At 41.6% G+C, this 23,166-nt stretch overlaps 1 protein-coding gene across 1 annotated transcript in view; it reads left to right on the top strand.

The window, feature by feature from the left end:
* The first annotated feature begins 15,355 nt into the window (after positions 1-15,355).
* Dnah5 (dynein axonemal heavy chain 5) overlaps positions 15,356-23,166 on the top strand; it is a 218,748-nt gene continuing 210,937 nt past the window's right edge. The window contains exons 1-5 of the mRNA XM_077791415.1: positions 15,356-15,364; positions 15,635-15,769; positions 18,187-18,271; positions 21,734-21,894; positions 22,504-22,725. Coding sequence (XP_077647541.1) covers positions 15,356-15,364; positions 15,635-15,769; positions 18,187-18,271; positions 21,734-21,894; positions 22,504-22,725 — 612 coding nt within the window. The remainder of the gene's footprint in view (positions 15,365-15,634; positions 15,770-18,186; positions 18,272-21,733; positions 21,895-22,503; positions 22,726-23,166) is intronic.

The following is a 23,166-nucleotide window of genomic DNA, read 5'->3' as shown; positions in this document are numbered from 1 at the left end:
CTGTACTTACTTTTGATAGGGCTGACACAAGTGTACATCTTAAGTTACATTAAAAAAAAAAAAAAAACATTGTTTTCTCTAAATGTCCATGTAGGACTGTGCTCAGGCTAGGCTTCCCTTGCCAGGTACTTAAGACCAAGTTGGTAAAAACTGACCTTGTTCCTTCCTATCTACTCTTAAAAGTCAGCTGAGATTCATCAGAGATCAATCTTCGGGATGTTTGTGAAGCCTGTTGGATCCTTTAGCTTTCCTCTACCAGTGGTGCCATCTGCCAGGATGGGTCAGAGTCCTGACGACCATATGTGGCTTCTCTTGGAGGCATCAGGGACATTTCCCTGTCCAATGGCCCTCCTCTGTGTAGAATGTGCACTGGTTGGTTTCTTGTTCTCTAGGGTCCTCTTGATCTCCCTGATCAGCAGACCAGGTGACTTGCCAGAGTTGCAGGGTCCAGAAAGGGGTCCCATCATTCTCTGGGTACAGGCTGACCTTAGAGGGCAAAGTCAAAATGTTGGCTGCCTTTTTCTTGGCCCTTTTACTTCCTTGACTTTGGTCTCCAGTTTTTGGTTTTAAACACCTAACAAGCCAGTTTTACCAGTCTTAAAGAGGGAGTAACAGGTTATAACTACACTATTTATAATTTTACAGTTATCCCTGTTAGTTAATCTGGGTCAGTATTAATACTAGAAGTTAGCATTATATACTACTTGTCCTGTAGGTGATAGTGATAGTTTATTATCTCAAATTAACCCAGTTTTTTTTTTAAAGAAGCACTACCTCTGCAAAACACTAACAGACAACAGTTATAAAGTTTACAAGGAAAATACAAAATGAAATTAACGGAGCAAAAACATATTGGCTTTTATAATCTCGAACCTTTACTTAGTTATATATTAGATTCCCTGTTTGAGATCATAGTAATCTTTACAACAAAAATCAATATTTTGGACATAACTTTAAATGAGCTGAAGTCTAGACTATTTTGGAGTCATTCTAACAAGGAGTATGGTGGGAAGCAGAGTCTTATCTAAGGTGAGGTGGGACTCTTCATAAATAACAATACAACATTGCATTTGAATCATGAATCAAAGAAATGCTGAGAGATTTTAACTTTCTTTTTGTGAAAAAAGTGGCAGAATGCTTCCATATTTTATAATGTCACCTTTAAACAGATCAGGCTCTCCTTATTATCTTCCAAAAATGCACTTAAATTTCAATTCCAGTGTGAGGAATAGCACAAAATTGTATATATAACTTATTGACAACAGATTACTTTATCCAGCTGTTGAAACATCAAATGACATGCATGAATACCAACCAAATTTGTTTTTTCTATACAAATCTGAGACTTTTTCTATACATAATTTGAATTTAGAGAACAAGTGCTCTCCTAAGTTTTACATTTAACTAAGTTTGACTTTTAAAGTACAATTTAGAATCCAGGGTACACAGTAACAATAATCACAGGTCTTCATGGGTTAACAAAAATCAAAGGATAGCCTTAAATTTCTTATACATTTAGGAAACAGTGTAAATCATCAGAAATTGACTTAGTCAAAGCAAACAGATACAGATAGGTCTTCAAATGAGAGTGTGGCTCTTCTATGTCAGAAATAATGTATAACAGAGAGCACTTACTGGTTATTTTACTAGAAAAATTACATATACTTTCATTTGATTAACTTTTATATAACACGTAGACAAGGCTTAGACGGATATAGTTCTCATATGTATACATATACCTAGTCATATATATTTTGGGTGTCAACTATATTGTTAAAACCTAAAATAAGTTGTTTAATCCGTTACAAAATAATCTTTTAAAATACTTTAAAACAGGAACAAGCCCTAATTTCTTTAAGACTTATTTTCCCTAAGTAATAACAACTAATAGATGGAAGAAAATTATCGTGATAGATAAGAGATGATCAATGTTTCAGACCTTGCTTCATATCAGCACTTTAAAGTTCAAATAACTTTGACTGACTGTGCTAATTATAGTCAATTTAATCACAAACTCAAACCTTTTGAGATTTATCTTCCACAAACCTTCTGTGACTTACTTAGACACAACTTGCTTACATTCTTAGTTTTGTCCCCTTTCATCTTGGACTTTAACACAAGAGTATTACTTTACCAGGCAACATATTTTCTCATCCAGAAAAATTTCTTTTACCTTCTAATTTTCTATACTAAAATATATTTTCATACCTATAACTCTCTTTTATCTTTTCTAGTTTTGGGCCCTTTCTTAAATTCACATTCTGAAACAGTCCTTACGGATGTTACCTGTGCATTTAGTTCACACCACAGTTTCATCTCAGGAGAGGGTTGGACAATCCAGCATCTACAAAAACTGTGCCTTAATCCTTTTTCTCCCAGGTTGCATCCAAGGGCTGGGAGCACAGGATACTTTTGAGCCTGACCTGGCTCTGTGATCACTATCACGATGCCATCAACTTTAAGTGAGTTCCCACTGTCAGTTGCACCCAGAAGCTCTTTGGGGTCTTTTTCTTACACTAAGTCTATTGACATGCAATGGGGAGGCCCTTTCCATCCTTTCCTTTAGGCTTCCTTGGAGATCCCTTTGCAGAGGCTGCCTACAAAGCACAGGTGGACCTTAGTTTCTGTCCTTTCCTTTGCAGGGTGCAGTTGTTTATCCTGTCACTCTCCCCAGGCGTTTAGTTGGATGGGACACTGCCATAGCAAGGATTGCTCTGCCCCGGTGATGAAAATCCCTTGGCCTGTCAGATCTTAAAAGGGGAGACTAACCCTGACCTGAACCCCAATCCTGTCCCAAGATCATAACTGACAGTGAAGGAACCTACTGCCACAGTTTTGTGGCTAGCCTCCTCCACCCCCTAGGGGCAAAAGGGACTGGAAGGCAGGGCAGGGGCCAGTTTCTCTTTGGCATTTTTCTAGAGCCCAGGCTGTATTTCTGGTATTTTCCCCTCTAGTTCAGGGTTGGTGTCCTTGACCCACCATGAGATGATCTGCCATTTCTTGGGGCTGGGCTGCGAAACAGTGTTGGGAGTGCCAGCACTGGGTGTAAAAGATTTATATCATTTTAATGCTTTCTTCTGGTGTTCTGCTACCCTTGAACACCAGAGGCAGCGCCTTTTGGCACCTTCAAACTAGTTCTTGTTTACCCCTTATCATGCAACTGCATAATGCCTGTATATACAGACTCCCTTTCACATACTTCACCCTGACAGACCAACCTCACTGTCAAGATTGTATCAGAATCCAGAAAAATTATTCAAAGCCCAGATTGTGTCACAGTAAACCGTCTTTCTCTTAGACAGGCTTGTACCTATAGGTGGCCCATTCAGCCAAGATCTCTCTGCTCAAGAGACTACGGGTAAGATCAACAAAGCTCAGCCATGTCTAAAGGGCCAGGAACAGACAAAACAGCAGACAGCAAGAGAGGATCCCTGAAACCAGGGCAGACCGATGGGAACCCTTAAAACAGATACACCTGCATGTATGAATGTCTTCCACTTACTTTACCTTTGACAGACCAACTCCGAATACAAGAATGTATAATAATCCTGAAAGCTATCCAAAAGCCAGATCATGACAGTAAAATATTATCTTAGACAGGCTTGTACCTATAAGTGGCCTTTCAACTTATTTTACCTCTGACAGACAACCTTCAATTGCAAGATGGTACAAAAAAGAAACAGAGAGAGAGAGAGAGAGAGAGAGAGAGAGGGAGATATGACCAGAGAGGAGCCCCCAAACCATGGCCAACAGATGGGAACCTTGAAATTGATCAGGAAAGATCTTTCCCAACAGACTACCTATAGGATCAATGCAGTACTGGCCATGTCTTAAAAGGGGCAGTAACAGATACAAACAAAACAAAAACACAAAGAACGGGGCTGGGGATGTGGCTCAAGCGGTAGCGCGCTCACCTGGCATGCGTGCCGCCCGGGTTCGATCCTCAGCACCACAGACAAACAAAGATGTTGTGTCCGCCGAAAACTAAAAAATAAATATTAAAATTCTCTCTCTCTCCCTCTCTCTCTCTCACTCTCTCTTTAAAACACACACACACACACACACACACACACACACACACAAAGAACCAGAGGCAATTCCCAAACCCAAGGCCAACACAAACTGATGAGAACCCAGAACAGACCAGAAGGAAGTAAATATCCCTAGGTTCTTGAATCCCACTTAACTGTGACTCCTACACCAGTGGCACCACAGATGTCCCCAGAAAGAGGGACCAGATGTTCCCACTAAGAGGAACTGGAGGTGTGGAATGAAGGGTCTTGGCATGCACACCAGGGAACTTACCAGATGTCTAAGGATGCTGTGACTTGACTGAGTTCAGTTTCCTTTTCCTCAAAGTGGACCATGCTAGAGCAACCTGTATTGTTCTGGGAGAGAGGGTGAGAGTTTCCCGAAGCAAAAGGAGGTTCAGCAGCTGCTAGGATGGTCCCTCAGAAATAGCTCCCTTTACTCACAGGAATAGCTCCTCTGTTCCACCGGAGGCAAACTCTCCTGTCTCTTAGCTCTCTTGCAGCTGGCTCTCAACAAGTTTGCCAGCCCCATGAATCCTCAGCATGGAAGTGGGGTTTCTTGGAGAGCCAGGCCTCCCCAAGAAAGCAGAGTGGAGGCTGCTTTCAGGTCCCATCCGGGTCACCAAATTTGTTGCTGAAAGATGGGTCCTCATCTTCCATGCCAATCCAATAACAAGGACATGGTTTTGAGAAAAAGGAAAAAGAAGGTTTATTGCTTTGCTAACAAAGGAGAAACACAGGGGACTCCTGTCCCAGAGGCTGTGATTCTACTTGGCGTCTTAATAATTGCCACTCTGACAGGAGTGAGATGAAATCTCAGTTTAGTTTTAACTTGCATCTCTCTAATTGCTAGAGATGTTAAACATTTTTTTTTTCATATATTTGTAGGCTGATTGTATTTCTTCTGTGAAGTGTCTGTTCAGTTCCTTTGCCCACTAAGTGATTGGGTTATTTGTTTATTTATTTATTTATTGGTGTTAAGTTTTTTGACTGGAGATTAATGCTCTATCTGAGGTACAGGTGGCAAAGATTTTCTCTCATTCTGCTCTGCCGCTTTCTATTATGCAAATGCATAGAGGGGAACTTGGAACTTCTTCGAAGACACTACCAATTAATTTCAGAAGAAAAAGGAAGCTTCGGCAGGGCTTAATTCTCAACATTGATTCATGCGTCCTCCTGGGCTCCATCACTGATTTTTTTTTTCCCCCAACAGCCTAGATGATTCCATCTTACCTGTTGTTTTTCCTCAAAAGAGTAGGACTTTTGCCTCTGCATTTTCTAAGTCCTCCACTATCTGCTCACTAATGAGTGAGGGCTTATTCCTAAGCCCCAGATTGTGATGTGTTCTTCCCAGTGTGAAAGACTAACAGTCACCATGCACTTCTTTGCCAGGAGCGCTTCCATATCCTTTAAGACCAAGTGCACTGCCCCCTCCTCTGAGAAGCCTCCCCTGACTTTCACGAGGAGGCCAGAGCTTTGTTCCCTGTACTCTCAGCACTTTGCTTCTATGTTTGATGTCCACTGTAAGGACATTAGTTGACACATTTTTTTTTTCCTTGAGAGATTGTGAGTTCTAGTAGGGCAGGAATGGCATCTGTCTATTTAAAATTAATTGATATTTAATTTTAATTGAGATACAAAACAATGTTTGATACAGGTATACATTTCAGAATGAGTAAATCAGGCTAATTAGCATATCTGTCACTTCACATACTTATCGTTTTTAAGCAGACTTCCCTTAACACAGTACACATTAATATACGCTTGTGGAATCATTGAATGAATTAAACTTTTCATATGTCTGCAGACTTTTCCTGTGTTTCACTATCAAGTTTAGAACATTATAACCAATTGTGAAATCTTGGGTCTAATTAATGAAATAGATTATTTTTTGGCACAAGTTACCTTTTGAGAGCATTTTTGGAGGTTTCATTTATATTTTTAGGATACTTGTTCTTCCACTCCACTGACATATGATGGTAATAAAATTATCACAATGTATTATATTATGTAAATGCATTTTTCTACTTAGTACACTGATAATGATAATTGATTGAATAATAACTTCATGACTTGAAATAACCAATGAGAAAGATTCTAAAGCTATTTATCATGGAAACTATGGCAGTATTTATTTAAACTTGGCCTGAAACTATTAGGTAATGATGCTATATTATAATTAGGTTGCAGTAATATAGTAGTGGACTTTATCCACAAACACCTACCAGTAATAACCAAATATATCTAGACTCTGTGAGCTTAGAAAAGTCAAGCTATATATTCTTTCTCTTGGATAGCAAATCCAAATGATTTTTAATAAAAAAAGGTTGAACTAATTCTGCATATATTCACTCACTTGTTTGCAACGATACAGTTCAGATCTGATGTCTGCACACTGCCCCCCAGTTTTTTTTAACACTTCTCATAGATAAAGCCTCTTAGTACCAAGTGTACAATGGATATGAATTCCAGACTTGTGGATTCTGTTTTTCTTTCCTTCCATAATATGAAATGGAAATACATAATTTTGTTTGGTTGATTTTGTTGGCTTCAAGAAAAAGGGACAACTTGAAAGCTATGTGATGGTCCTCTTGACTGTGAAATTCACCTATTTGCCAAGCAAGTTTTAAAATGGAGAAGGTTATCTCGAAGCTGCAGGAGTATGGGTTGTCAATGCTGAATGTATTTAGCTAGGGCATGCCGTTGCTCCACAGCCTCTGTGAACAGTGATTCTCTTGTGGGTAGAGGCCATCGGGGAGAGATGCAGCACTTCCCTGGGGAGACACACCTCTTCCCCCTGCTAAGACACTCTGCAGGAGGGCAGCCCTTGTCTCCTGGGGGGTGTATGGTGACAGCCAACCTTTTCTCTTTAATATCTTTTGAAAGCTGAAAGCCTGTCAGTTCAGTTATTCTTTGACAAAATAGCCAAACTGGTTTCAGCATCCTCTTAATCAGGCCCAGACCTGTCTGACCTGGTGAACACATTTCACACAAAGCAGGTCAAAACAATATTCTTGGCACTGTGGAAGGTGAATGGCTCTGGGGTTTAGTTAGCTGGGAGGTGAGGGGAGAGCAGGTACTTCTTGGTAATAGGCAGGTGGATACTCTTAGCCTGAATGAGTTAATGACCAAAGATGCCCACATCCTAATCATGCCAGGGTTACATCCTATAGAATGTGCCTCTAAGTGCAAAACCCCTCTGTCCCACTGCTCTGTTGGATGCTTCCTTGGGACCAGACACTATTCTCCACGGAGGGCAGGGAAGAGCCCTTCTTGGCTCTCTGGAGTGTAGAGCTGAACTGTTCCATCTTTCAGTGTTTGTATAACTCTAGCAAGGAGAAAAAAATAAAGAAGTCTAGAGTTAGAAAGACCCCCCCAATTTATGCCCTTACCTTCTCTATGAAGTTCTTTCTTCGGATGAGAACCTGGTGGTGCTAATCAATCACGATTATCTCACGAAATGACTTCATTTGGAGCATGATCTCAGGCTGGGCTACACATTAGAGTCCATGGGATGCTTCTGAGAAATATCAGTGCCTGGGCCCCCTCCTGGACAGGTAGGACAGGATTTCTTGTGGGTGGGAGTCTCAGGCATCAGGAGGCTAATGCTTCCAGGTGATTCTCACGAGCAACCAGCTTTGGTCACAATGGTTGAATTTGCCCCTCGATAGTATAGAATGTGAGTGGTGACAGCTGATATACTTGAAGCATTTGGGAAAAAGTCACTTGAATTACAGGGCCCCTGCTGCCAGAGAGAACCCTTGAAATTCTACAAGAGAAGTGTTTCTGATTCTGGGGTAAAACCACTGTGGAGTCGGGGGAGAGGAAGTGGCCATATGGAGGTCCAGCATGTCTCATTTGAGGTGAAGGACTTTGATGTGCAGAAAATAGACTCCAAATCTGGGATGTTGGGGTGGGATGTTGGGGTAGAAGAGGTTGTGGTGATGCGATTACCCAGATTGTAAATTTGGGGTTGGTTTGGGTCATATAGATAGTAAAGAGAAAATGTTTTATTTGCTTGGAAAGAATAATAAAGAATGACAGATGAAGGAGTAGGTAACTGAGATTTAGAGGCCCCAAAAAATCCAGCAAAAATAGACAGTTCCAAAGCTCAGTCTTGGACACGAAGTCGATGGTTCTTTCTCTGTTTAAGTGCTGTCTCTTTGCAACAGAGCAGGAGTGTGGCTTTCCTTAAATAAAACACCTGCTGTGAGTAGGATTAACCAGCCCGGAGTCCCCTTCTCTTCTGGAAACCACTTTGCTCAAGGGCTCTTAATTCTGGAAGGAGGAGCAGCACTTCCTCTGCAGCTACAACCCTTCACCTGGAGAAATGAAAGGAAAGTGGGGGAAGAGAAGGTGAGCTGTGGAAAAGCAGTTAGGAGAAGGGAGTTTCTAAATTGTGGTTCTCCCAGCCAATTACAGAGCAGGATAGGCTGGGCTGAGAGTCAGATCACAGAGCCTGCGACAGGGAGAAAGATGGAAGCCAGAGGGAGCCTCTTCTCTCTCAGAAGACGGAGGACTAAGAACAAGGGAACTGTTTCCCTCTAAAGGGAACATCAGCTCAGCAAGGGTTGGTCATGTTTGCTGTAAACTGGGGGAGAGTTACAATCACGGTCATGGCCGGACTGCATGGAGTTGTTGGCGTTTGGGTCACAACAGCATAGAAGCTGGGAGCACATGGACCGAACTCTGGTTTGCAATCACAGACTCACACTGATCTGGAATAATTTGTTCCAGTCTTTTCTCGAGAATGACTTATGAAAATGAATCATGTGGTTCATTGATCCATTGATTCTATACTGTAGGGTCAGAAAGGTATGGTGTCACCTCCTTTCCTTACTCCTTGTAAGGGTCAGGGTCGAGAGTCCTACAGACAGAGAAAGGTTAACAGGAGAAACGCATAGCAGATTTATTTAGTTTATGTTTTATATAACACAGATCCTTCAGAAAAACCCACAGACCCAGGGAATGGCTTTCATGCTTAGCGTCTGATGAAGAATGCACAGTGGGTCAGGCACGTGATCGGACAAAGCTAGCAGGCTGAGTGGGGACCCAGCAGGGCCAGTCTGCTCAGGTGACTCTGCACAGCACTCCTTCCTCCTGGGTAAAGGGCAGGACCCCTCCGAGAGGAGGGTCTTTGAGGGATGAGGAAGAAGTGGGAGAGTGACCTTTCTAGTTTTTATGGCTTGCTTTGGGGAAGAGGCATTCTGGTGTTTAGGACCCACCTCAGGGAGAGGGATTTGGTTTTCTGTGGCTCACTTTGAGGGAAAAGAGGGGTGAAAGGCAGGAGGGCAGGAGAAGGTCAGAGAGATGCTGCTTGAAGCCTTCCAGTGTGCCTTAATTCAAATGACTTGGCATGTCAAAGGGCCATGCTTAAGGGTACCATATTCTGAGCCCCAAGATTATTACCAGAGGCTTTTCTGTTCAAAATCAACATAGAAAACACCCTAGTGTTTTCTGGTGTTCTTGGAAATGATGAGACTCCACTGGTCTTTATTTTTTATTTTATTTATTTATTTATTTTTACTGCTTAGGAGATAAGAAGGATTAGGATCTATCTATCTATCTATCTATCTATCTATCTATCTACCTACCTACCTATCTATTTTGCAGAGAGGTGAGCTAAACCAATATGGGCCATTTGGGTAGCATTAAAAAAAGAAATGCCATTGGGCTGGGGATGTGGCTTAAACGGTAGCGCGCTCGCCTGGCATGCGTGTGGCCTGGGTTTGATCCTCAGCACCACGATACAAAGATGTTGTGTCCGCCGAAAGCTAAAAAATAAATATTAAAATTCTCTCTCTCTCTCTAAAAAAAAAAAAGAAAGAAAAAGAAATGTCATGTATATTTCATCAATAAGCAAGCATCTCATTGGACATGCACTTTGAATAATTTTTCCTTTCTGTTTATGGATATGTCTAGATTCATGCAATCCGGGAAAGCGAAATAAGGGGAAGTTAACTGGTCTAAGCTGACCCAGTCCAGTGTAATACTGCTGGTATAACTCAGAATATGGATTGTCATTCTCTCTAGTCTACAACCACAAGTCTTTGTATAACCCACGTAAAATATACAGGGCCTCCTTCAAAACTGCCTGAGATAACCCTGAGTGCAAATTAAATTTAAAAAAACATGTAAAATCAAGTTTGAATGAATTCAAAATTCCTAGTTGCCCTTGGACGTCCTGTGTCTTGGGCACTGATATCCTTTTGAGATGAGGGCTCGATTCCCAGCTCTGCCACTCACTTACCTGTGTGCTCTTGGGAAAGTTGCTGTGTGGAGATAATAAACACAGGGTTTTTTTTTGTTGTTGTTTTTTTGTGACAATTAAAGCAAAGCATAGTAAGCAAATGATGAATAGCAGAACTCTACCTATCGATGCAACCAGGCCAACAGCACAAAACGTGCCTTTCAAGAGGACTGGGGCCTTGGGTGGCTCTGTTCAGACACAGAGGAGTTCTTGGCTTTAGGCCCCTTCCTTCATCCACTTCTTCTGGCTGCCAGTGAGATATGTGCAGTGGGTCTGGGTCAGAGGTCAGACGTGCCAAGAAGGTAAGATAAAGGTGGAGGGAGCTGAAACATTAGTAAAAATATCATTATTCAAAAGTGTGTTTCGCTAAATTTTGATGTCCAGGGCCAAATCCTTGGCCATGCCATTTTGATCCATAAATTGATTGATTTAGTATTATCTCCAGTCTGTGTGCAATTTAATCTTTATGAATATCTTTCTGGTGAGGGTTTTTATCTCCATTCTTGTAAGGTCTCCTGAATAGTTGGGGATTATCAACCTAAAGTGAAGCCTAAATTAAAGATTGAGCATATGTGTAGTTCATGCACAGTTTGTGTATAAAAACATGCAAACTTGGACTTTGATTATGTAGGATTAAAGATTAGGATTTTTAAAATATTGAATTGGTAGATTGGTTTTGAGAAAAAGTCACAGAACTTCTGAAAGCAGAGAGTCCTGGGCTCATCTCTGGGATTCATTATTTTAAAATCTCAAGACTGTAATTTGCATTAACTTTTGGACCACTGAGAAGTAGCTCACATGTCAGAGAAGCTCTTTTCGCGGTCACCCAGTGATCTTTTGATCTTGGAGTTGAGGCAACTTCAGCAAGATCAGCTAAATATCAGTTGCAAACTCACAATTAGTGGCTAAACTAGGACGAGAAACAATGACTCCACTTGACATTGGCTTCGTGTGTGTGTGTGTGTGTGTGTGTGTGTGTGTGTGTGTGTGTGTGGTCACTGCCATAGCTGGGAAGCTATGCTCACTCCTTATTAACAACGACATCAGCCACTCTTCCATTCCAAGTCATTAGGGGCACACCTTGTCACAAATTACAGACATGTTTCAATACTGTTCTAGACTTCCCTGGACACTGGATAGATTTCTGACCATCCTCCCTAACCCCTAAGTTTATGTGCTCATGTAGTGCGCAATGACTTTAATAGGTCACTTAAAAAAAGTCATTATACACTTTACCTCCTGCTTTCTTAATCCCCTTCCACCTTCACTCTGCAAGTGTCCTAGACATTCTACAGGCCAGCAGGACAAGCCAGCTTCAGACAGCTGGTCACTGGACTGCATGCGACTACAGGGTTAAGTTCATAGATTGATAGTGTGTTGATCTCATTACTAAATATTCGTTTGCTATGATTGACATTTTGTGGTAGTGAAAAACAAAAAAAGTCTTCTTGTGCTAGGATACCTTAGTGTCGGGCATGAAAGTTGAGACTGGTAAATGTTGTGGTCTTTCATTTCTATGGCTCCAGGGTTGACTCCATGTCACATGTCTTTGGGAGGCAGAACAATCCGTTTAAGTAAGAACACATTCAACCAACATGCTTTTGAAAATAGCTTTTGAAAACATTTACTTTAAAAACATGCTGATCATTTTCTTTGTATACATAAAACTGCTTTGGAATTTTTTTCCACTATGACATTTAGGTAAAAATAGAGCAATCAGTGTTCTGTTTTAGGGACAGGTCTGTCTTTTTCTCCATTCCAATCCTTTTTTTCTTCTTCTGGGTTCTTATAAAATCGGATCCTGGTGTGACATGTTGCCATGGGAGAATCTTGTTTAAGTGTCCATCTTCTTTGGAAATCTTCATTTGCTTTACATCTTGGGTCTTCTGGCTTTCTGCTTTAAAAAAGAATTTTTTTTTTTTTTTTTAGCTATTTAGCATTTGCCATCTCTTTGTGTGGTTGCTGCTTGATCCCTGTGTCTCCATGCTGTTAAAGACAGTTATTACAATCCTAGAGAGATCTCCTTGAGGAAAACTTTATTTCCCTCTGCCAGCAAGGCAGAAAACAGTTCAAAACAACAGGGCATCTTCCTGGTTTTAGTGACATTTGAAAATACATTTACATTTTCTACTATTTGACATTTATGAAATGTATACTTTGTGTCACAACCTTTGTAGAAAAATACAAAAAAATTGGTAGATGATTATTATTATTTTTAACCACAAGCCCCATCCTCTTCCTCAACTAAGTTGTCACTCGGGCAGTCCTTCATGTTCAGAGAAATGAGTGTAAATGGCACAGGAATAGCAATGATCTTTCATTCACTCCGAAGGTCCTCGACTTCCCCATAACTCTTTTGTATCCTAAATTTTCCCCCCTAACTCTACATTCCCTTTTAACTGTGCCCTTTTCCTTTATAGTCAAACTTTTGGAAAGAGTTGTCTCTAGTCAGGCCTACTTTTCTCAAGTCTAGATCTGTTGGCTTTCTGTCCAACCAGTGAAAATTCTCTATCAAGTTTATCATTACCTGTTGCTGCACAGCAAACCATGCCAAAACCTAAGGGCAGGAAGCAGTGACAGCCACCCCTCATCTCTCATGACTCTGTGGGGGACAGGGTGGCTCCATTGCTCTTGGCATTGGCTGGGTGGCATCATCTGTAGGCTCAATGAGGTTGGGACAGCCAGGATGGCTCAGTCCCATGGCGGTGAGTTGGTGCATGTTGGTGAGGAGGGCAGTGGGGGCTGTTGACTGGATGGCCTTGGTTCTCATCCACGTCGTCTCCCCAGGTGACCTGGATTTGTTCAACATGGTGTTTGGGGAACACTCCAAGTGCAAAGGCAAAATCTGAAGATGCCTTAAGGACAAGCCAAGGGAGTGGTGCTACCTGCCTTTTTCCTGATTCTCTTGGTCAGAACTGGTCACAAGGCCTGCCAAATTCTAGGGAACAGGAGATGAGTCTATCTCTCGATAGGTCAATGTTAGGATTGCATTACAAAATAGCTGTGGGATGTCATAGCCATCTTGTGTGCACAGATGCTACAGATATCCTCAGCAACCCAGCCAATCCTCTGTAGCATTAGTGCTATTAGCCATGCTCCATCATATTGGCCCTGCTCTATGGCTGAGGGGTGCTGCTGTCTCCTGGGCTTTTCTGTCTCTGCACACTCAGCCTCATCTGTTTGCATTTCTTTCCCTTGTGTTCCTTATGGTTCTTCACTTTTTAGCTTTTTTATCTCCATATCTTTTTTAGAAAATCATATCTGCACTCATGGTTTTAGCTTTTATTTATTTATTTATTTATTTGACAATCATTTAGTGAATAATTAGTAAGCCTATAATCACCTGCTGCTCACAGTTTTGCAGGTGCTGTTCTGTACAACCCCCCAAAGTAAGATTCATATTATAGTCTTTAAACCAACAAATGTCCATAACTATGTGTGTCTATGACTACGTAACATTTGTGTTTCAAAGTGAGGGGTGATTTTTGTTCCACAGGGGACACTTGGCAATGTCAGGAGACATTTTTTTTTTTGGTTTTCACACCTTGATGGTAGAAACCACTGGCAGCTCTAAGGTAGAGACCCAGCATGCTGTTGAACAACCAGTAGTGCATAGCAAGAATCCTCTGGTCCACACCTTGATTGAGCTTGATTGAGACTTTGCATTTGTATCTGTGTCTGTGATGAATTTCCCCTTGAACTTCAGATCCACATTTCCAGAGGTCTTTCTGCCTCTTCTGCCTGTGCATCAGTATACCTCTGAATCCAACACAGCCAAAACTCAACTAGTGGTCATGTTGCTATAAGCTGCTCCTCCAGATGTGTTCCCAGAAATTGGGAAATGCTGTGAGAACCACCTGACTACCTCTGGGCGTGCATGCCTCCAATCCACTTTCCACGCTGCTGTCAGGATGATGGAGTTTCCAGTGCTGCATTGAGAGCTAAATATCAATCTCTCCTGACTTCAAACAGAATCAGTGATTCTCTATAGACTTCCAATAATGTTTTAGCTTTCTAATGTGGCCCACAAAATATTTGATGATTTGACTTCTTTCTCATTTCCCATTGTGTTTTCCTAATCCTTTTTCATTTGAGTCAGTGAGGCTACCTCATGGATTCCAGAATGTACTGTGCTTTCTTGTGCCTCTTGATTCTGAATGTGCAGAAATGCCCTATCCTAGGAGGGATTCAATCTTCCTCCAACTCTGGGTCTGACCCACTTCTCCTGAAAGCTTTCCTGTTCTTCCTACCTCCAACCTCCTCAATCCTAGAGTGGGAGATCATTTTTTTTGTTCCTTCTATAAGAATCCATAAATATCTTCTGCATTTGGGGGCCCCCAAATCTGATGCCCCACAATAAACATTACGCCACCCTGTGGTTATTTACATTTTCTCCTCATATCCTGCCAATCAGGCAGTGAGCTTTTTTGAATTTAAAGGTAACATTTACCTTTACAGTGCTGGCATGTATTGTATTTGGGGCTTAATAAAATATATTCATTGGTTAAAAGAAGGACTCAAGAGGGGCCACCTTTCTTCTCCCCAGTAGAACCTATTGTCTGGAACTGATAGTATATCCTTATTCTCAGAAATGGATTAGAAGTCAAATGTCCACCAATACATTCATAATGAATATTTTGCAGCTGTTATACAGATTGGAATAGTCTGTATTAAACAAGAAAGAAGTCTGATGCATTCTTAAGGGAGAATACATGAGAAATACATGAGAAAATATTATGGTACAGGATAAAAATTGGTGCATGCCTATGTTGGCATATATTTGTTTGAGCAAAGAGTATGGAAAGGAGGACTTGGATCTGCCAGTGTTGGCTATAGCAAACATGCTTTCTTATTGTAACTAACAATTAATGGTCAAAAAAAGGAAGTGGTGTTCAGAAATTAATTTGAACACCAAATACGAACCTGTGAACAGACAATAAAGATAGAAGATAATGCAGAAGCTTATTATTTTAATGGCTGGGAAAAGTGTTTACAAAAATGGGGATCTCTCTTTTGTGTATTTATTAAATGCTCATATGTGCATGGAAATAAGTCTGTAAAGATTTAGAACAAAATGTTAACAGTAATAATTTCTGGATGGCAGACGATTTCTATTTCTTCTTTTTACTTATCTATATTATGCGATTTCAAAACAATGAGCACACCTTATTTTCTGACGAGAAGTAATGTTATTTCTAAAAACAGAAGCTAGTACATAAAAACTGGTATCATTAAGTTGTCTATTATCTGAATCCCTAAGACTTGAAAAAACAGCAATTGTATGAAATTATCACAAAATGAATCCATTTGAGAACAGCAGTTGCAATATAACATTTCTCTTCCTTTCTTTCAGCAAAGACTGAAGGAAGAGAAAGAAGCCAAGCGGGCTCGTTTGGATGGGAGACACGATCACTTATTTGCAATCGTAGCTTCCTGCTTGGACCTGAACAAATGCGAAGTGGAAGATGCCATTCTTGAGGGCAATCAGGTGCAGTGTGTTTGAGTTCTTACTGACTTGGATGTGGAGGACACAGAGGGTGTGTGGCACTGTCCTATGGTGGGATCCCAAGGTGTACCTTGGAGGGCAGTGCCTGTTTTGATGTAGCAGGGCTCCACTCTGACTCTCTCCTGGTAGTGGCAGCAGGAGTAGGGGTCTCTGGCTCTCTACTGTGTAGGGGTACTCATGGTGATCATCTGAGTTCCACCATCTGACAGCAATGCCCGTGTGTCTCTACATCCAGTGAAGTTGGGCTCTGGTGCCCTTTTGGAACCCAAGGTTAGGGAGCCAAATCTCCCCACTGCTCCCGGTTGGGACTTTTTTTTGGTTGTTGTTATTTATTGTGCTTTTATAGTGGCACAACTGAATTGTGCCATGGTTTCCTGATTTGGGCTTTGGTTTGGCAGCTAAAGTTTTTGTTTTTTGTTTTAGATTTTTAACCTTGGCTTCCATTTTCCGCTACAAGTTTCCTTCAAACCTGGGGTGGGATTTGCTCAGTAACTTGACCTTGATGGGGAAGTCCAGAAGTATGGCAAGACAGAGTCCCCTAGGAAGTAAGGAAGGCACACAATCATCCTATGATTCCTGAACTATAAAACAAAACTAATCAGACATAGAAAGAGACAGGAAGACCGACAGACAGACAGACAGAAGGGAGGGAAGGAGGACAGGAAGGGAAGGTTAAGTGCAGGAGTGTTGACCTGGCTATGTTGGAAGCATTGCCTTCACTATGTTCCTGGCTTGGAATGGGTCCCAAGGAGTCTGTGCTGCTCATTCCTACAACATCCTCAGTCTAGGAAATGTTACAATAGCAATGACAAAACAAGGCAACTTACTTTTCCTCATTGCTACCATTTTATCTGTAGCATGATAGAAACTGAAGGGAACTTATTTCCATACTTAAAATCCAGGCTATATTTTGTCCTTTAAAAATATTACTTTATGGTAAAATACACATGCAATTTACCTTCTTGCCTATCTTAAGTGGGCACCATGAAGTATAGTCACAGTGTTGTGCAACCAATCTTCAGAACATTTATCTTACGAAGCAGAACACTCTATGCCCAGTAAACAATCGCTTCCCATTCTTCCTTATCTCCAGTCCCTGGCAATCACCATTTTACTCCCATCTACACATGTCACTACTCTAGGTGTCTCATATGGTAGAATTGCACAGTGCTTGTCCTTTTGTGATTGTTTATTTCACTTAGCGTGATGTCTCACCATTCAGCCATGTCCTGGCAGGGGCCAGCATTTCCCTACTTGTTAGGGCTGAGGAATATTCCCTTGTAAACACATGCCACCTTTGGTTTCCCCTTTCATCTGCAGCTTTGACCTTTTGTGGAAGCTATTGTGAGTCAAGTTGCTCTGAACACCCGTGTACAAATGTCTTTGAGGTCCTGCTTTTGATTCTCTGGATATAAATCCAGAGTTGGAATTGCTGGGTCATGTGGTGATTCCATGTTTACCTTTTTTATTTTTCAAGGTGGGGAGCACTGGGGATTGAACTCAGGAGCACTTGACCACTGAGCCACATCCACCCCCCCACCACTATTTTGCATTTAACTTAGAGACTTGGTCTTACTCAGTTGCTTAGTGCCTTGCTTTTGCTGAGACTGGCTTTAAACTCACAATCCTCCTGTCTCAGCTTCCAGACTGCTGGGATTACAGGTGAGTGCCACCTTGTTTTCCACAGTGGTCTCAGCATTTCACATTCCCATCAATAGTGCAAGAGAGTTCTGATTTCTCTACATCCTTGCTGACACTTGGAATTTTTTGATAGTGGCCATCTCAATAGATGTGCAGACTTTGTCCTTTTTCTTCTCATATAAGTTCTAAACTGGGCTGTGGACTCTTTATAAGAAGTGCTTCTATTGGTGGCAGGCCAGGTGTCAACCAGACATACAGCCAGCCTGGTGGATGAGATTAAAGCCAGGCTGCTGCTGCAGGGGTGGTCCCTAGTCACTCTTCCCCCTGCAGTCCCCGGTCAACCTTGATTAGCTCTAGTCTGGTAGCTGACTTTGGAAAGGTTTGTTGTCTCTTTCTTACAACTGACTGAAAATGAAATACTCATCTGTATTCATATCCACCTTCAATGGCTCCACACTTTAGGAAATGAGCAAAAACAGAGGGACAAGCCCTGGTCAGATGTGCATTCACAGCAACTATTTCCATGACTAATTAAGTTACTTCTTTGAAGTGACTTTTTTTTTTTCTATGATAAGGGGTGTATTGTTTTGTAGTTTTTGTGTTGGAAGGAATATCCCTTCTACATGGACTGCCCTGGATACAGTTCGATTTGAATAAGAAAGGTGTTACAAATTTTGCTCTTTTATGCCATCAGTTCTGATTTAAATGCAGTTTCTTATTTGGAACAAAGTCGTGACCTTGCCTTTTCTTTCCCCCAGATTGAAAGAGTTGATCAACTTTTTGCTGTTGGAGGTCTCCGTCACCTCATGTTTTACTATCAGGACGTGGAGGTAGCAGAAACAGGTATTAAAATTTGATGTGACATAACCCAGAAACGTCATTGTATTTATCTGAAGGTGACAGGAAGACAAAAACCTCTGGGGGAACGAGTCGGGCATCCTGGGGTGGGGGTGTGTGGGAACCCCATTGTGCAAGGGGTGGGTGGCCCTGCCAAGGAGACGTGTTCACCTCCGGGGCAGGGGATGGAAAAAGCAGTGTTTAGCCCAGGGCTCAGACTCCTGCTTTCTCTTCCTTCTCTACGCCTGTGCTGGCCAGAGGGGAATAATAAAATCGATTTTGTTTTGAGACTTCCTGTTCTTAGATGTCAGATCATTCTATGTACTTATGTTCTAGAACTTATAATTGGCATCTGTTTCTCTTATTAACATAGAAATCATTGCCAGTAAGTATAACATGAATTTTTTTTTTTTAGCTAAATATCACATTGTGTTTATTTTCTGCTGATTCTGATTTAAAAGTGCAATACTGAAAGACAAATTTTTAGGCATTTTCACTTAAGAAAAATGTGCAGATTCTTGGGTGGCTCCAACTGGTAACCCCCATTATACTTTTAATTCTATTTTAAGGCCAAACTAAGGACATAAATAAGTAAATTATGATTATGTTAAAGTATTATATGCATCCTTTATGCCACTTTCAAAAAAAGGGGAGAATAGTTCTTATTCTTGACATATAACATGAATATGCTTCCTTGTTTAACAACTAAAGAAGTTATGCATGCAAATTCTAAGTGATTGGCATTTCTCCAGTTATCAGTTTGATATTTTGTGCTCAGATGGTTCATTATATTTTGAGTGAAAGACAGAAGTTTTGATTGCAAAGCCTGAGTTCAAATGGATGAAGTTCACACATGAACTGTGCACAGGGTAAAGCTGGTCTTCTGGTAAATTATACATGAAAGGAGAAGGGTTCGTAGGCTGTAAACATAAATTCAATCTTATTTTCACAGCTTCTCCATTTCCCTTTAAACCTTTCTACTGTTTGTTTCTGAATTTGGGTTAAGATTCAGGCAACCTCATGACTTTTCCCAGACATTTTTAAGTAGGAATATTGCCTATTGATATTTCAACTTGCAAACACTTAATTCAAAAGTAGAATTGTCCAGCTGATTAGAATTATTTGATCAGAATTTAAATCATCTCCCTTTCTTGCCCTTGCTCATCCCCTGCCCCACCAGCCCCCAGCAGGACCTCTGAAGTTGATGTTCACAGTGGGAGAGAATCATGTGGTCTTCCTTTGCTTCCTTGGTTGACTCTTCTACCCCTTGCCACATTGGGTTAGCCACTGTGTTTGACTGTGCCAGGCTGGATTCTTGTGGCCCCATGGTGGTTCTCCTCTGAGAACATTAGCTGCATGTCCACTGGTGGTGTGTGGTCCTCAGCACAGCTCCTGCTGCCTGCCTCTGTATTGTGGTAGCATATGCAACCCCAGCTTGCTCTCTCCAATTATCCTTCCAACACCCCTCTGAAGCATCATCTAAGGTGGCTCCAGGCCATCCACATGGTTCCATTGTCACACTCAGTGGTTCCACAGTTTAGCTATTGTGAATTGTGCTGCTATAAACATTGATGTGGCTGTGTCCCTGTAGTATGCTGTTTTTAAGTCCTTTGGGTATAGAGTGAGAAGAGGGATAGCTGGGTCAAATGGTGGTTCCATTCTACGTTTTCCAAGGAATCTCCATACTGCTTTCCATATTGGCTGAACCAATTTGCAGTCCCACCAGCAATGTATGGGTGTACCTTTGTCCCCATATCCTTGCCAACACTTATTGTTGTTTGTCTTCATAATAGCTGACATTCTGACTGGAGTGAGATGGTATCTTAGAGTAGTTTTGATTTGCATTTCTCTAATTGCTAGAGATGACGAACATTTTTTCACATATTTGTTGATTGATTGAATATCCTCACACTTAGTGCCCTTTGTTCCTGTCACCTGTGGACATGTTTTCAGTTCTCAGTCCAGCCCTGACTCTCGGGGCCTTGTTGCATGCTGTATTTAGATTTCCTGGACAAGCGTCACAGACAATCCATTTCATTCTCAAACTCCAGGAGGTATAAACTAGGCTCGTTAGATGGTTGAGTTGAAGATCCCATGTTTCAAGGGTGGCATTGGTCCTACTTCACCTTCCTGGCTTTAGTACTGTGAGTTCAGCATCCTAGGAAACCTCAATTCTGGGGCAACTGGGATCAGTAGCTCCTTGTTGTTGACCTGGGGAATAGCCAAAGCACTCCAGACCTCTGCCCTTTGCATAGCACAGTGGTCCTCGAAATCCTCTTCAACCTAGCTCCTCTTGACCATTTTGGATTCTGACAGGGGGTGGAGGAGTCTAATGGGTACCGAAATTTATGCAGTTTTTTTTTTTTGTGAGTGTGCCATGAGACACTGTTTTCTATGACCTGTCGTATCTTGGTGCCTCAGTGGAAACTTTTTGTTTAGCATCACATTACCTGTGAGATTCTGGGGGTATTCATTAGAAGAGGGACATCATTTTAAAAGAAGGAGAGCTCTTCTGCTTTCCTTTAGGGAGTTCTTTCTCAAAGTCCTGGTCAGACTTCTCTAGCGTCACACCATGAGGAGGAGGAACCCCCAGACAGCACTGCTCCAGCAGGTCTAATCCCGGGGTCAGGACTCAACCTCCATTTCACCCTCCCCCAATTCCTCCTTTAGCACTGTCCTCCCACCTAGTAGTCTTGGCTGAGTCCCCAGGACATTTGGAGATCTAAAACTTTCTTGAGCCTTTAAGAACACAGTAGAACAGCTCACAGTACATTCTGTGTACTTAAATGACGCACCCCATGAGCTAAGTGCTTGAACAACCAAAAATAAAATTTAAAATCCTGACAATAGTAACACTTACTGAATGAATATTTTTCTGTTTTCCTAAAATAGGGTTTACATGGATTAACTCATGTAATTCTCACAATTCCAGATGCTTCATTTTAGAATCATTATTCCCATTTTTCAGATGAGAAAATAGAGGCAAAGAAAGATTAAGTAACTTTTCCAAGATCACATGTTTTGTAAGTGACCCTGGCAGTGTCCTGGAGAACCAGCTAATTGTGTTGACGATGGCCTGGAAGGGCAGCATGGAGAGGCGACTCCTGGTTTTTGACTTTGGCACTTCCACCTCTTGGCTGTGCAGCCTGGGCAGGTCACCGATGCCCACAGGTTGAGAGTTTTAACAATGTAGACAGGAACCTGGGGGAGGTCAGTGACATGTCAGTAGATGCTCTCTGCTCCGTTACCTTTCTTACTGCCCCTGAAGCAATGATTTAGAAATGAATCTAGGATCTGAAATCAAGAGATATTTAGAGACCTTTTCTGGGTTCAGGCTAGAATCGGCCAAGTTGTAGAGAACATGGGCAAGTCAGCAAGGGCAATATTTTAACAAGGAACCTTCATCCTTAAGTATCTATGTAGACTGTAAATGGCATTTATGACATTAAAGCTCTTTTGCATTTGCAGGACAACTTGGCTCTCCAGGAGAAGTAAATCTTGTTTCTGGAAAGATTAAAAAACCTAAGGTGTTCGTGACTGAGGGAAAAGATGTGGCCCTTACAGGAGTGTGTGTGTTCTTCATCAGGCCCGACCCATCCAGAGCCATCACCCCTGAGAACATCCACCGGGTGAGGGGCAACTGTTTACCCCAATCAACAAAAATCCCCTGAGCTGTGCAAAAGTGGAGAAAAGCACTGTGTTCACTGCAGTATCTAAAACTACTTTCAAGGAAGTACTTTTTAATCATTTAAAGCAAGTATTCAAGAAGACATTTCCTTTAAATGTTTTGACTAAGCAGGCTTTTATTAAGAAAAATTGATATAACATTATGTCTGTGTGTACAGTGAGGTATTAATAAGTATTTCCCATACATAATTTACTTAATGACAAGTTGCAGACATTGAAAATAAGATTTCTCTAAGTGGATAAGTAGCAATATTTATGTTTTTTGTGAAACAAAGTGCATCCAAACAGGTGTCCCTTGTCACCTAACGGGTGCATTATCTTCTTGGAGCAAATAAATTGGCAAACATCTGGTGCTCTATTTCATACTTTTATTGTGATAACTGCAAATTATAATGGGAGATAGCTTATTTATTAACCAGGGTATCAAAGTAATAGCTCACTGGGTAAATTCACTAGATTTTGATTAATTAGCAACTTTTAGGAATGACCCGGTGGCTATGTTGCAGTTGAGGATAACTTTTACAATAAAGCGTCTCCTGACTGCTTTCCAGGAGGTGAGCTTTAACATGCTGGACACCGCAGATGGGGGGCTGCTAAACAGCGTGAGACGCTTGCTCTCCGACATCTTCATTCCTGCCCTCAGAGCTTCAAGCCATGGCTGGGGTGAGCTCGAGGGTCTTCAGGACGCAGCCAGCCTTCGCCAGGAGTTCCTGAGCTCTCTGGAAGGCTTTGTCAATGTCTTGTCTGGTGCCCAGGAGAGTTTGAAGGAGAAGGTAAGAACTAGTAAGTTGTTCTTTTAAAAGTGATCCGGTGGCCAACTACACAATCTCTACGTGGGTGACACTTCTCTTCCATGATCTGCATTCCACCATGCTGAAAATCTTGCAAAAATTAGTAGGCAATTTTATGGTGCCCCCAAGATGCCATGGTGACTAGATTTAAGTATTTATGTGTGCATAATAATAATTAAGGCATTTGGGTGCTCCATGAAAAGGCTGGCAGTGATGTAGGTTTTTACTCAGTCATTTTAGATGTTTGACAGTGAAGACAAGAGCATGAAATACTTGTAGCATTGATGTGCATCCTTGAATTAAAGGAATCTGGAGCCAGGTGTGTGTGTGAGTGTGTGTGCGTGTGCGTGGTGGCAGGTGGGACAGTGGTGGAAGGAGGAAAGAGGAATTGTTTCATCTGCAGGGAGTGGGTTGGGTCCTGTT

Source organism: Urocitellus parryii, chromosome 1 (assembly GCF_045843805.1).
Source record: "Urocitellus parryii isolate mUroPar1 chromosome 1, mUroPar1.hap1, whole genome shotgun sequence".
NCBI lineage: Eukaryota > Metazoa > Chordata > Mammalia > Rodentia > Sciuridae > Urocitellus > Urocitellus parryii.
This window is presented reverse-complemented; position numbering and strand designations above follow the sequence as displayed.